At 44.2% G+C, this 13,668-nt stretch overlaps 1 protein-coding gene across 2 annotated transcripts in view; it reads left to right on the top strand.

Annotated features, from left to right (window-relative positions):
- The window catches only part of LOC141075422 (A.superbus venom factor 1-like), a 248,931-nt gene extending 238,038 nt beyond the window's left edge, over nucleotides 1-10,893 (top strand). For both annotated transcript variants that reach the window (XM_073562456.1, XM_073562454.1), the window contains 3 exons: nucleotides 700-783; nucleotides 2,365-2,500; nucleotides 10,670-10,893. In XM_073562456.1, the coding sequence (XP_073418557.1) occupies nucleotides 700-783; nucleotides 2,365-2,500; nucleotides 10,670-10,811 (362 nt within the window). In that variant the 3' untranslated portion in view covers nucleotides 10,812-10,893. The remainder of the gene's footprint in view (nucleotides 1-699; nucleotides 784-2,364; nucleotides 2,501-10,669) is intronic.
- The last annotated feature ends 2,775 nt before the right edge of the window (nucleotides 10,894-13,668 follow it).

Below are 13,668 nucleotides of genomic sequence, written 5' to 3'. Positions count from 1 at the left end.
ATGGTATAATACAGCCCAGCATGGTATATAGCCCCCCAGAATGGTATAATACAGCACAGCACGGTATAATACAGCCCAGCATGGTATATAGCTCCCCCAGAATGGTGTAATACAGCCCAGCATGGTATATAGCCCCCCAGCATGGTATATAGCCCCCTCCAGAATGGTGTAATACAGCCCAGCATGGTATATAGCCCCCCCCGAGCATGGTATGATACAGCCGAGCATGGTATATAGTCCCCCCAGAGTGGCCCCACAGTCCAGTACTCACACTGATTTAAAAAAAACCAAAAACCACTCCTCACCTTCTCCTCGTGCCCGCTCTGCTGGCTGCTCCTGTCTCCTGCTGCTCTGTCTGGCACACAGTGAGAGCGCGATGACGTCATCGCGTCCCCGCTGTGTCAGAGGCAGAGCGGGGAATGATGGGAGAGGGAGCGTCAGCTGACGCTCTCTCCTCCATCACTGCCTCCTTGAGTGCAGCGGCTGTGGGAGGCGGCGCTGGGGGCAGGCGGGCTCCCCTGCCTCACAGGGGCCCTAGGCAGCTGCCTGGTCTACCTGCCCATAATGCCGGCCCTGGGTGTAGGCTCAGGTCCTGAGCCCGCTCCATACATGAGAACCTATCAAGGGGTGTACTAATATGTCATACATTGAGAAGTGGATAAAATGTTTATTAAAAATGTCACCTTATTTTCTCTATAGTGTACAAGACGCACCTGGAAGAAATACAAAATAATGATAACTATGATAATTACGTGATGAAGATAATCAGCGTCATCAAGGAAGGTAAGGAAGGAAGGAGACAAGTGTACATGCGTAGGATGAATATACATGTATGGCTTCTACATGATCATCGATAATCTCATGTATGAGATATGTATGATAATGTATGATGGGTATATGGGCACGGGACTATGGGATGGAGGATATGTATGATGGGTATATGGGCACGGGACTATGGGATGGAGGATGTGATGGGCATATGGGCACTGGACTATGGGATGGTGAATATGTATGATGGGTATATGAGCATGGGACTATGGGATGGAGAACATGTATGATGGGTATATGGGCACGGGACTATGGGATGGAGGATATGTATGATGGGTATATGGGCACGGGACTATGGGATGGAGGATGTGATGGGCATATGGGCACTGGACTATGGGATGGCGGATATGTATGATGGGTATATATGGGCACGGGACTATGGGATGAAGGATATGTATGATGGGTATATGGGCACTCGACTATGGGATGGAGGATATGTATGATGGGTATATGGGCATGGAACTATGGGATGGAGGATGTGATGGGCATATGGGCACTGGACTATGGGATGGCGGATATGTATGATGGGTATATGGGCACTGGACTATGGGATGGAGGATATGTATGACGGGTATATGGGCATGGGACTATGGGATGGTGGATATGTATGATGGGTATATATGGGCACGGGACTATGGGATGGAGGATTTGTATGATGGGTATATAGGCACGGGACTATGAGATGAAGGATGTATGATGGGTATATGGACACTCGACTATGGGATGGAGGATATGTATGATGGGTATATGGGCACGGGCCTATGGGATGGTGGATATGTATAATGGGTATATGGGCATGGGACTATGGGATGGAGGATGTGTATGATGGGTATATGGGCACGGGCCTATGGGATGGTGGATATGTATAATGGGTATATGGGCATGGGACTAGGGGATGGAGGATGTGTGATGGGTATATGGGCACTGGACTATGTGATGGAGGATATGTATGATGGGTATATGGGCATGGGACTATGCGATGAAGGATGTGTGATGGGTATATGGGCATGGGACTATGGGATGGAGGATGTGTGATGGGTATATGGGCACTGGACTATGGGATGGAGGATATGTATGATGGGTATATGGGCACGGGCCTATGGGATGGATGATGTGTGATGGGTATATGGGCACGGGACTATGGGATGGAGGATAATTATAATTTGTTATAACTAACCACAGTTAGTTACTATGCCCGGGCAGCGCCGGGCTCTTCAGCTAGTGGTTTGATATATGTGGAATATAAAAATGAGTGAATCTATGATTGCCTATTACCAATCTGGATTTTAGCATGGAGGTTGTCAGAGATTCATAATGAGGCTTTGTCGTTTATGGGCAGAAGATTGCTCTGTAACATCATTGACATTTAGGTAAATTTATGCTGTTTTATCTCTGGTGACATGTAAGTGAACCTGTCCAAGGTCGAAAGATTAATTGGGGTTCAGAGGTTATTATAACATCAATTGCCTTTTCTTAGCATTGTAATAACCCCCAGTGTGTTCCCATCTTATCTTCCACGTTTGGTCCCATGATTAGGTTCAGACCAACGTGTTTTGGACAAGAAGAGGAATTTTATCAGCCACGTAAAGTGCCGCGAAGCCTTAAATCTGAAAAAAGGACTTGACTACCTCATCTGGGGGGTAGCAGCAGACATTTGGCTACAACCATCTGGGTAAGTGATATGATCATCACTAGCAAAGCAATGTGAAAAAATTGTTATTGCATTTTAATACAATGTAGCGATGACAAAAAAACGTAAGTCTTGCGTTTCAATTTTTTCTCATTACGCCGTTTAGCGATCGGGTTAATTCTTTTGTTATATTGTAGAATGAGCAATTCTGAACGCGGCAATACCAAATATGTGTATGTTTGATTTTTTTTTCATTGTTTTGTTTTGAATGGGGCAAAAGGGGGGTGATTTGAACTTTTACAATTTTTTTTATAGTTTCAAATACATTTTTTTTTACTTTGAGCATGCTTCAATAGTCTCCATGGGAGACTAGAAGCTGCACTTGTCTGATCGACTCTGCTACACTCAAGCGATGATCAGATCACCTGTGTGTAGCAGAAATGCTCACCAGGTGTGAATAGTGTGGGTTCAGCACTGGAGCCTGCATCAAACGGGGGAGTCCGAAATGTGCATACTATTACACCACATGTCGCAAAGGGGTTAACAGAATGTCGGAGGAGCCCCCGCACCACCAAACATCTCCTCCTACCAGCCTGGGGTTTATAGCATTGCCACACTCCTGCCAGCTTTCCGCAGTAGCGACCCTGGGATCTGGCTCCACCACAGCCGACAAGCTACATTCAGATTATAAGACACAACCCCATTTCCCCCAAAATTGTTGTAAAAATGTGCGTCTTATAATCTGAAAAATACAGTATATGGGCATTTTCACATCCATAAAATGCCTAATAATTCCAATATTATTTATTCCAAAAGGTGAACACCTGTGAAAAGTGATGGCAGAATCTCTATGTATTGGTCACCTCACATCATTAAAAATTGGTATAAAAAGCAATCAGAAAGTTATATTATACCTCAAAATGGTACCAAACAACCCTTCCCTTGATCAGATATCCATCCTACCAGAGAAGCTGTAAGGAGACACCACTTCTGTGGGGTTGTTATAAATATTAATTGTCTGCTTCTAGAAAGAGGGTGATGCATTACCTTAGTTTGAAAGTGGCCTACTAAGGCTACTTTCACACATCAGGTTTTTGGCGTCAGGCGCGATCCGGCGTCGTGCCGGAACGCCGGATCTGGCAAATGTTTTGTAAAACCGGATGTGACGGATCCGGTTTTCTGCCGGATCCGTCTTGTTCTTGACAGACAAAACCGGATCCGTCTCATCCGGTTCATCCGTTTTTCTATCCGTTTTTCGACGGATTATGCCGGATCCGGTTTTTAAAATTGACCCTTGTGGCCTTCCGAACGGGATTGGCTACTGGAAAACTATATATAGCGTGTTCCTACAGCCCTTCTTTGACAGGTTGTAGAGGAGAAAGTGCAGGTTGGAGAGAAGAGCAAGTTACTGGCGAAGATGGATGTTGTGATTGGAAATATTTTGAAGAATTTGGCGGATTTTATAGCGGAGGCGAATCGTTTGAGGGTGATTGTTCTGGAGAAGGAGAGAGCGAGACAGCAGCGCATCAGGCATCGTAGACGACGTTTGTGGATGCACCCCATCACAGCCAAGAGAATGACGCGTGGGGTCTATTCTACACTCTGCATGGACCTTCGACGAAACCCGGATACATTTTTTGGATATGTTCGGATGAAAATGGAGAATTTTGATTACTTGGTGGAGCGCATTGCACACCTCATAAGAAAAGCGGACACCTATTGCCGCTTCTCTGTTTCACCCGCAGAGCGTCTGATGGTGACTTTAAGGTAAGCCACATTTATTGGATGTGATCGCATCAGAGCACACTTTCACTGCAATCTTGTTGGTGGTAGTTTGTATCTCCAAGTGTTATAGCTCAGTTTTGGTATGTAATGCTGTGATTTTAAACTAATTGATTGTTTTTTAATTCCCCACAGATTTCTTGCAACTGGAGAATCCCTTTCGTCACTGCATTTCCAGTACAGACTCGGGATTTCCACCATATCTGGAATAGTGAAGTACACATGCCGTGCACTGTGGGACTCCTTAGCTGAAGAGTTTTTACCAGAGCCCACAACAGAGAGGTGGATTGAAATTTCAGAAAAGTTTCTACAGATATGTCAGTTTCCCAACTGCTTGGGCGCTGTGGACGGGAAACATATCCGCATTGTAAAGCCAGCCGGATCGGGATCGGAATATTTCAATTACAAGAAATATTTTTCAATTGTCCTCATGGCCATCGCTGACGCGGAATACAAATTTATTGCTGTTGATATTGGGGCCTATGGCCGCTCCAATGACTCTCAAGTTTTCAAACTGTCTGCCATGGGGCGTAAACTGTATGGAAACACCTTCCAGTTCCCACCCCCTAGTCCGCTGCCGCAAACATCTGGTCCACCTATGCCATTTGTCTGTGTAGGGGATGAAGCCTTCCAGCTGTCAGAACACCTTTTGAAACCGTACGGTAGCAGAGGATTGTCAAGAACAAAACGCATTTTTAATTACCGCCTCACAAGAGCAAGAAGAATGGTTGAATGTACCTTTGGTATTCTGACAGCCAAATGGCGGGTCCTATTGACAGCGATCAACCTCAAGACAGAAACTGTGGACGAGGTGATCAAAGCTTGCGTGGTACTCCACAATTTTGTTATCTGCAAGGAACCCATTTCCATTGAGGACACCTCTGAAGAAACCACCTTGCAAGATTACCATGACATTACCACTAGAAGTTCTGTGACGGTTTCAGTAATGAGGGACAATTTTGCACTATACTTTGTCACCTCAAGGCAGAGTACACTGGCAGGATGACAGAGTGTGAAAGATTTGTGCCCAACCAAACTTGTGTACCTTCTGTACCAACAGTATATACCTTTGCCAACCAAAGTTGGCAATCTTGTCATGGTCTCTATTTTTAGCTTTAGGCCACAGGTGTGTACCTGGTTGTGTTTTATGCAAAGTATTTCACCTTTTAACAAAAGTTGTGTACATTGTTAGGAAATCACCAACAATAAACACAACTTTTTAGGTGAAATACTTTGCTTCAAACACAACCAGGAACACAACTGTGGCAAAAAGCTAAAATTTACCCACAGTTATATACCTGGTTTTGAATACCATTTCACCTTTTAAATACCCTGTATTTAACCTTTTTTTTAAACATATTTTGCCGCAGAAAGAAATGACAGACAACCAGTGTAAACAATAATTTAACTTTTATTTAAAATATTTTTTTTTTGTGAACTGTTTTTAAAGTTAAAAAAACTTTTTTAATAAAGGTTTGAAACCAACTGGGCATTTTTATTACAAAACACATCATAAATCTGTGTAGTGTGGGGTGGAAATACTGCTGGAGGGGCTGCGGGACACTTCGACAATGGGAGTGTGGAGAGAGGATTGGGATCATGGTGGGGAAGGAACAGTTAGAGGTGATGGTGTGGAAAAAGCTACAGAATGGGTGGACATGTGGGAGGCAGAAGAGGTGGTGGGAGGTGGAGTGGAGGGTTGGGCAGGGACTGTAGGAGCAGATGATGTTGATGGCAAGTTGTATGGGGAAGGAGTTTGGTACTGGGAAGGAGTTTGGTACGGGGCAGGTTGCTGGAAGTGGGGAGATGTCTGGTACTGGGGAGGTTGCTGGTACTGGGGAGGTTGCTGGTACTGGGGAGGTGGCTGGTACTGGGGAGGTGGCTGGTACTGGGGAGGTGGATGGTATGTAATAGGAGGGGGAGGATGGAAAGTGGCTGGAGGGGGTGCAGGTGGAGGAACTACTGTGGTGGGAGGAAGAGGTTGGGAGGTAACTTGCTGGAGAGCACCGTGGCATGAATGCATTACATGCATCTGCTGGGTAGGAGATAGCGTTTCCATGCGCTCCACAACAGACCTGAAAAAGGTGTGGTTTGGCGAAGATCTTGCTTCTGAATGCATGGTTTGCAGAAGTGTCTTCACCTCCAGAATGCTGGAGTTGATCTGCTGAAAGCCTGCGGAGATTTGCTCTGACAAGACTTTTAGACAGTTCTGGAAAGATGCATTCAGATGCAAGAACTCTGGCGCATAAGTCTTTTCCTGACCCCTCTGCCGCTGCCGCCCAGTACCCGCAGGTGTACTAGAGGTGGCAGGGGCAGAAGGGTGGGGTAAAGGGAAATCGATCTCCTCACCAGCAGCTTCATGTAATGTAGGCGGCCACGATGCTCCTGTGCTGGTGGATGGGACAGATGGGTCGAATGTGTGGGAAGGCTGGGAAGGTGCAGATGTACCGGGGCGGTCGAAGTGTCCCTCGGTGCCGGTCTCCTCAGGGATCGCCTCAGAAGGGTCCAAGCGTGCAGGCTCCCGAGTGCTGCTCACCGTGCTGTGGAATAAAGAGAAAAAAAAACAATTAAAATAGTGACATGGTATGGCCCTGGCTGAAAAAAAAAAGTTACATCTAACATTTTTTTTCACATGTGGTGTGTAATATTTACCTTCTAGTGACCATTGTTTCCCGGAGGAACGACAGGGCTTGTGCGTACTTGTACTTGCTCCTGCGTCCTCCAGATCCACTCGGGGCCCGCATCTCTTTATTGAACTCCTTCTTGAAACGATCCCTCACAGACCGCCACCGCTTCACAATTCTGTCCCCTGAAACGAGAAAGGAGTGGTTAGTATACAACATCAGTGTTTCCCAAACTCCAGTCCTCATGGTCCCCAGGGGTCATGTTTTCAGGATTTCCATAGTAAATAGAAATCCTGAACACATGATCCGTGGGGACCACGAGGACTGTTGTTCGGGAAACACTGGTTTACATCAAGCAACCGGTACTGTATATACTTACGCTCTTTAATCTGGGCCCGAGCATCGAGGTCCTCCCAGCGGTCCACAAGGAGCGAACAGATTTCCTCCCAGAGTCGCCGGGTAACGATCAGGTCAGCGTGGCGGCGGTCAGCCATATTCCAGAGCGGCTCCCTTTCTCTGATGAGATCGATGAGGTGGTCCACATCAATCCCTCCATCCTCACCGTCAGAGTCGGGAGCACGCTGTGAAGGCTGTTAAAGAAAAAGACAAAAATAACATAATTAGCCTCCACAAAAGAAATGAAATAAAAAGTGCAAAAAAACAGCAAAAATATTTATACTTACACGCTGGTGACCGCCGCGTTGCTGTCGCCGACGACCCTGGGAGGCACTGCGAGGACCTCTTGGCCAAGCACCAGATTGGGAAGACTAGAGAAGAAAACAAAAAATGTTATGTCTTTGGATGTAGGCATTTGTTTGCTGTGTGTGGTCTGCAGAACATTGTTTTCTATGTGTTGTGTGTAGTGTGATGTTGTGTTTCTGCGTTTGATGCCAAAAACTTACCAATTGTGAGCCCACTCCAGGTGTCTGTCCACCCCTTCCTTCTTCTTCTGGGAGCTCCTCTTCATCTTGTGATTCCTGTTTTGAAATAAAAGGCAATGAATAGACATATATTACAGAGATGATGGATTTTGGAAATAAAAACTTACCGTCAAACGCTGACGATGCGAGGGAGGGCTCCCAGAAGAAGATGTGCTGTCTTCCAGCTGGCCACACTCCATGGCTGTGGGTGGTGTTCCTGCTGCTGCCATTGCTGCTGCTGCTGCATCTCTTGGGCGGCTGTTGAATAAAGAGAAACAAAGGGCCAATGAATATCTTGATATTCCATGGCCCTAGTTTGGAGGAATGGGGGATTTGATAATTACCGTCTCTCATCTGCTGCTGGACTCCCCTCCTCAACATGTTCCATTTGCTGCTCCATTTGGCGGCGCGGTGGTGGTGGTGCTGATGGTGCTGCTGCAGATGTCTCCTGCCTTCTCCTGCTCCTGGTTCTTGGCTTGGGTGGCATGTTGGGTGTGGCTGAGGGTTCCACTGTCTTGCTTTTATATATGTCTTGTGGGCAGAGCTACTGAGCATGCTCAGACCAAAAATACCGGATCCGGCTTTCGCCGGATCCGGCGCATTGCAGCGCTCATAGGCTTTCATTGTGTGAAAAAGCCGGACGCGCCGGATCCGGCGTGTCCGGCCTTTTTGCCGGAGACAAAAAACGTTACAGTAGCCGTTTTTTCCAGACGCCGGATTGAGACACAAAGCCGGATCCGGCGAAAACCGGATGAAACGCATGGCCATCCGGCGCGATCCGGTGCAAATGCAAGTCAATGGTGGGGAAACCAGATCCGGCATTGCATTTCGCCGGATCCGGTTTTTGTCAAAAGCGCCGGATCGCGCCTGACGGCGAAAACCTGATGTGTGAAAGAGGCCTAAGGAAATCCTGAAAACAAGACCTGTTGGTGGCTCTTGAGGACTAGAGTTGGGGAACACTCATCTAGAACATGAAATTCTGGCACACAGAGTATAAAATGTCAGGTACCCAACCTATGAGGGAGGAATCACTCAAAGAGGGATAAAGCTGGAAATGTAGCCCGGTAGAACATCAGTGCCAATCATCCGTCACCAACTGGAGACATCAAGCTTATGGTCTCTCCATGTAAATGACTTAGTCAAGAAGAGAGATCTTAATAGAGTCATAATAAACTCCACATTTTAAAGAATCGTCCAAGGACCTTCTCTCAGAGAGTGATTTTTGGTTGTTTCAAACTCTAGAGCACAAGATCTGTATGAGCGACACTAGACCCAAACACTCCAAATGTTGACAAAGTTTGATTTATGAACTCATAATAACACCAGACCTACCACATATGGTTACTAGACCGCTGAGTGCCATAGAGCAAAGATGGCTGACCAAGTTGGCCAAGTTTAATAACAATTGGTATCAATCTGGGAACAGAAGTAGACAAAGCATTAAAGGAAAAGGGACCCCACAGTGTCATGCTTGTAGATGAGGAGCTTCTGCAGGTCTATTTTCAGATTTTTCAGATGGGATGCGAGTCAGATCAGATAGAAATGTGGGTTACAAGCCAAGATCAGTGGTTGGCTGATGAATGACAGAGTAAGCAAAAGTGGGAAAGCCAGTTCAAAGAAGTCAACCTGTAGCTCCTGGCTGGTTGTCAGCTTAGCCATGAAAAGAGACAGTCACCAGGAGGGATGTTACTGCTCTGTCAAAAAGTACCAGCTTGCTTGCAGTTTATGAGATTGTCCTTTACCATCAGGTCAGATTACCCACTGAGATAGGGCTTACTTGACAGAGTGTGCTGTCATCATGAGAAATGGGAGAAGGCACAGCAAGGGACATTTTGGATTACAGAAGACTTTCAACAGGTTGCAACTACCACCACCTGAATCTGCAGAAGGTGATCCATTTGCATTGAAAGTAGGACCTTCAATTTGGTTAAGCAAGGGAACAGCAGGGTGCAGCACATACCATTTAGACTTAATATCCATTGACCCTCAGGAGCTTAAGTAACTGAGCAGGGGTTTAAGATAGTGAAATTCGTCATTCATCACTTCATTAAATTTGCAGTAACAGTTTTCTCCAGGGATTGGACAGCGGAGTCTGCAACTCCGGCTCTGTGGAAGAACTTCATAGTACCTGTAGCAATGCCAGGTAGGACAGACCTAAATCCTAGCCCTGCAGGCTTCGATTAGTGCACCTGGCTGGCTCTGCATATAAACAGGCTAGGTGTTCATCTTAGCCAATCAGCTCAGGAAAGCTGACCAGACTGGATGTGTCTTTGAGCTGAAGAGAGAGCAAGAGACAAGCAAGAATCCATCACTGAGAAAAGTCTGCACAGGTCATGTACAGAGAACTGCAAACATTAGTGGTTGCTCTGGACAATAACTGTTTTGTGTGACCAAGTTGGGCTAGCTCAGCCGTATGAGTAGCCAGGGTATGTTTTGTTAGTTAGCGCCTGAACAAGGGTACAGATTTATGTTTATGAGTTATATCACATTATACCATTTCAACCACAAAAAAGAGCAGTTCTTAGCATCTGAATGATACATATGCTACAAACCGTGGACGCACAGGAGAAAGGGCCAAATTTAGTTCTGGAATTGGTGTGGGTCTACAACAATACAGAACATCCCAGGATGCAATTGTGGAATTAGTTTTTCCTGTATCAGATTAGTGAAGATTAAATGCCTGATGTAAAATGAACACCTCCCGGCGCAAACACTGAACAAGCTGGAAATGGGAAGAGATTTCAGCTAAGAATTGTGAATGCACCACTGGGTTAGAATAGATAAATTCAAAATGTCTTCTTTTTCTACCCCATGTGTAATACTGTATATACTACTGTCCACACTAATGTAATCTCATGTAGATTCTGTATTTCCTTTTTTTTTAGTTCCTCCTACATTATTGGAAAACATACGTGGATCGAGCAGTGGCCAAACGAGAGAGAGTGTCAAAATCCTGAACTCAAGAATCGTTGTGAAGATTTGCTTGAGTTTTCTGAACAATTAGAGATTGGTGGATGTACAACATAAGAATGAGAAACCTCTCCAAAATGTGATATTTTATACACCAATAAACATGTTATTTGCTATTCTGTCAATATCTGCTGACTAACCTCGTGTCCATTGTCTTCTTACTGATCATTGTTTTGTCCCTGCATGACACTGACTTTGAGTCACACGTGTGCGTGAGCTTCTTTGTGCTGATCACCCCTGATTCATATCTACGTTTCAGTGCCCCCAGATTCTTAAAGGAGAATAGAAGAAAATAAATAACCAATGGAAATGTCATTATAAAGGTTCGTAAGGTCCTTAACATCGTTGTCATGCAGAAAGGCGAAATTCCTCTTCATTTTCAGTTTTTTGCAGAGTCCTGAAGGTTTTGATGGAAAATTGACTAATACTTGTAACTAGTAAATGCATTTTAGCTAAATTCGACCTAATTTATTCCTTGGGAGACGGACCTAGGACACACAATGGAAATGACATTATAAAGGTTCTTAAGGTCCTTAACATGCAGGAAGGCGAAATTCCTCTTCATTTTTTAGTTTTTTGCAGAGTCCTGAAGGTTTTCATGGAAAATTGACTGACATGTTAACTTAGTAAATGCATTTTAGCTAAATTCGATCTACTTTATTCCTTGGGAGGGTGACCTAGGCCAACATTCTCCAATGTTTCATTTACTCAAACTCTCACTGTTATTGGTAAAACCTTTTCCTGTACGGCATATTACGAGCCTATCATGAGAACAATCCTACATTGGTGTTGGCCGTATAGATCCTTGGTCCTCTCACTTATCTTGGTTCAACCGTGGAGGAAAGGGGAACTCTTGTATCCATATTGTGCCTTACATGTACTAAACACCGGAAATCCATTTTCTTATCGATCTCATCAATCATTCAGTCTACCATTTCTCCCTCAGCTTTGCTAGCCCTGTTGCTGATCGATATTCATTTTATCCCTTGTAGAGGTAGCGTTCTTATTGCACATATTCTTCTGGCCGCTAAAATAGTTATCATAGGATATTGGAGGTGCTCAGTAGTCTCAACCCAGGAACAGATTATCTTCTCTGTCAATAAGACCTACTCTTTTGAGGAAATGATAACTTATGCATGCTATATATTCCCCAAGTTTTGTAAGGCATGAATTGTTTGACTCAAACATCCCAACTTTATAATATTTTGATAATATAATTCTAAGGTTCCCAATGCCTATTTGGATTAGAGCGGGGCAGGATAAACATCCACCATTATTAAAAACTTTAAATAAATCAAAGAAATGAGCAGAGACACATGTTGGTACATGTGCAACATGAAGGTACATATTCACACTGTGGCCATTTAACAAACAGAACCTGAAAATAAAGAAATCCCATGCAATAAGTAAATAAATAGTAATAGTACATGTATATAATATAGGGTACTTAGTTTACACTATTTTGATCGAAAGAGTGTAAATGGCATCCCACTGCGACAAGGTGAGTCCAGTCAGGATGGACCCTAACCCTTGCAGTTCTCACTGTCAGCAGACCTCAAAATAGATGGAGTTGGGGCAGAACAGGACCAAACGCGACTGTTCAGATAACTATACAAACCAAACCCTAGAAAAGGGGAAACCATATCCCTGTATGCATAAGTGCAAAAAAATAAAACAAAACCAAAGAAATGAGCTGGAACATACAGTGGCATTTAAAAGTTTGGGCACCCCTGGTCAAAATTACTGTTATTGTGACCAGTTAAGCAAGTTGAAGATGGAATGATCTCTAAAAGGGCTGAAGTTAAAGATGACACATTTTCTCTGTATTTTAGGCCAAAAAAATTATATATTGTCATTTTTTACATTTTAAAAATTACAATAAGGAAAATAGGCCAATGCAAAAGTTTGGGCACCCTGCATAGTTAGTACCTAGTAGCACTCCCTTTTAAAATATCACAGCTTGTAAACGCTTTTAGTAGCCAGCCAAGAGTCTTTCAATTCTTGTTTGATGGATTTTCATCCATTCTTCCTTGGAAAATTCTTCCATTTCTGTGAGATTCCTGGGTCGTCTTGCATGCACTGCTATTTTGAGGTCTAGCCACAGATTTTCAATGATGATTGAATCGGGGGACTGTGAGGGCCATTGAAAAACCTTTAGCCTTTTGAGGTAGTCTATTGTGGATTTTGATGTGTGTGATCATTATCCATTTGTAGAAGCCATCCTGTTTTCAAATTCAGCTTTTTTATACATGGTGTTATGTTTGCATCAAGAATTTGTTGAAATTTCATTGACTCCACTCTTCCCTCTACCTGTGAAATGTTCCCTGTGCCATTGTCTGCAACACAACTCCAAAGCATGATTGATCCATCCCCATGCTTAATGGTTGGAGAGATGTTCTTTTCCTGAAATTCTATGCAATTTTTTCTCTGCACATACCTTTGATCATTGCGACCAAAGAGTTTTATTTTACCTTCAACGATTCACAGGACATGTTTCTAAAATGCACTGGGCTTGTTGAGATGTTCTTTTGCATACCTCTGATGCTAAATTTTATGGTGAGGGTGCAGGAGAGGTTTTCTTCTGATGACTCTTCCATGAAGGCCATATTTGATAAGGTGTCTCTGAACAGTAGAACAATTACCACAACTCCAGAATCTGCTAAATCTTTCTGAAGGTCTTTTGCAGTCAAGTGGGGGTTCTGATATGCCTTTCTAGCAATCCTACAAGCAGCTCTCTGAAATTTTGCTTGGCCTTCCAGACCTTATCTTGACCTCCACTGTTCCTGTAAACTGCTATTTCTGAATTACATATTGAACTGAGGAAAGGACAACTTGAAAACGCTTTGCTATCTTCTTATAGCCTTCTCCTACTTTGTGGGCCTCCACCATTTTCATTTTCAGAGTGCTAGGCAGC

This window comes from Dendrobates tinctorius, unplaced genomic scaffold, assembly GCF_039654945.1.
Source record: "Dendrobates tinctorius isolate UK_male_01 unplaced genomic scaffold, ASM3965494v1 ptg000351l, whole genome shotgun sequence".
In the NCBI taxonomy this organism is placed as follows: Eukaryota; Metazoa; Chordata; class Amphibia; order Anura; family Dendrobatidae; genus Dendrobates; species Dendrobates tinctorius.
This window is presented reverse-complemented; position numbering and strand designations above follow the sequence as displayed.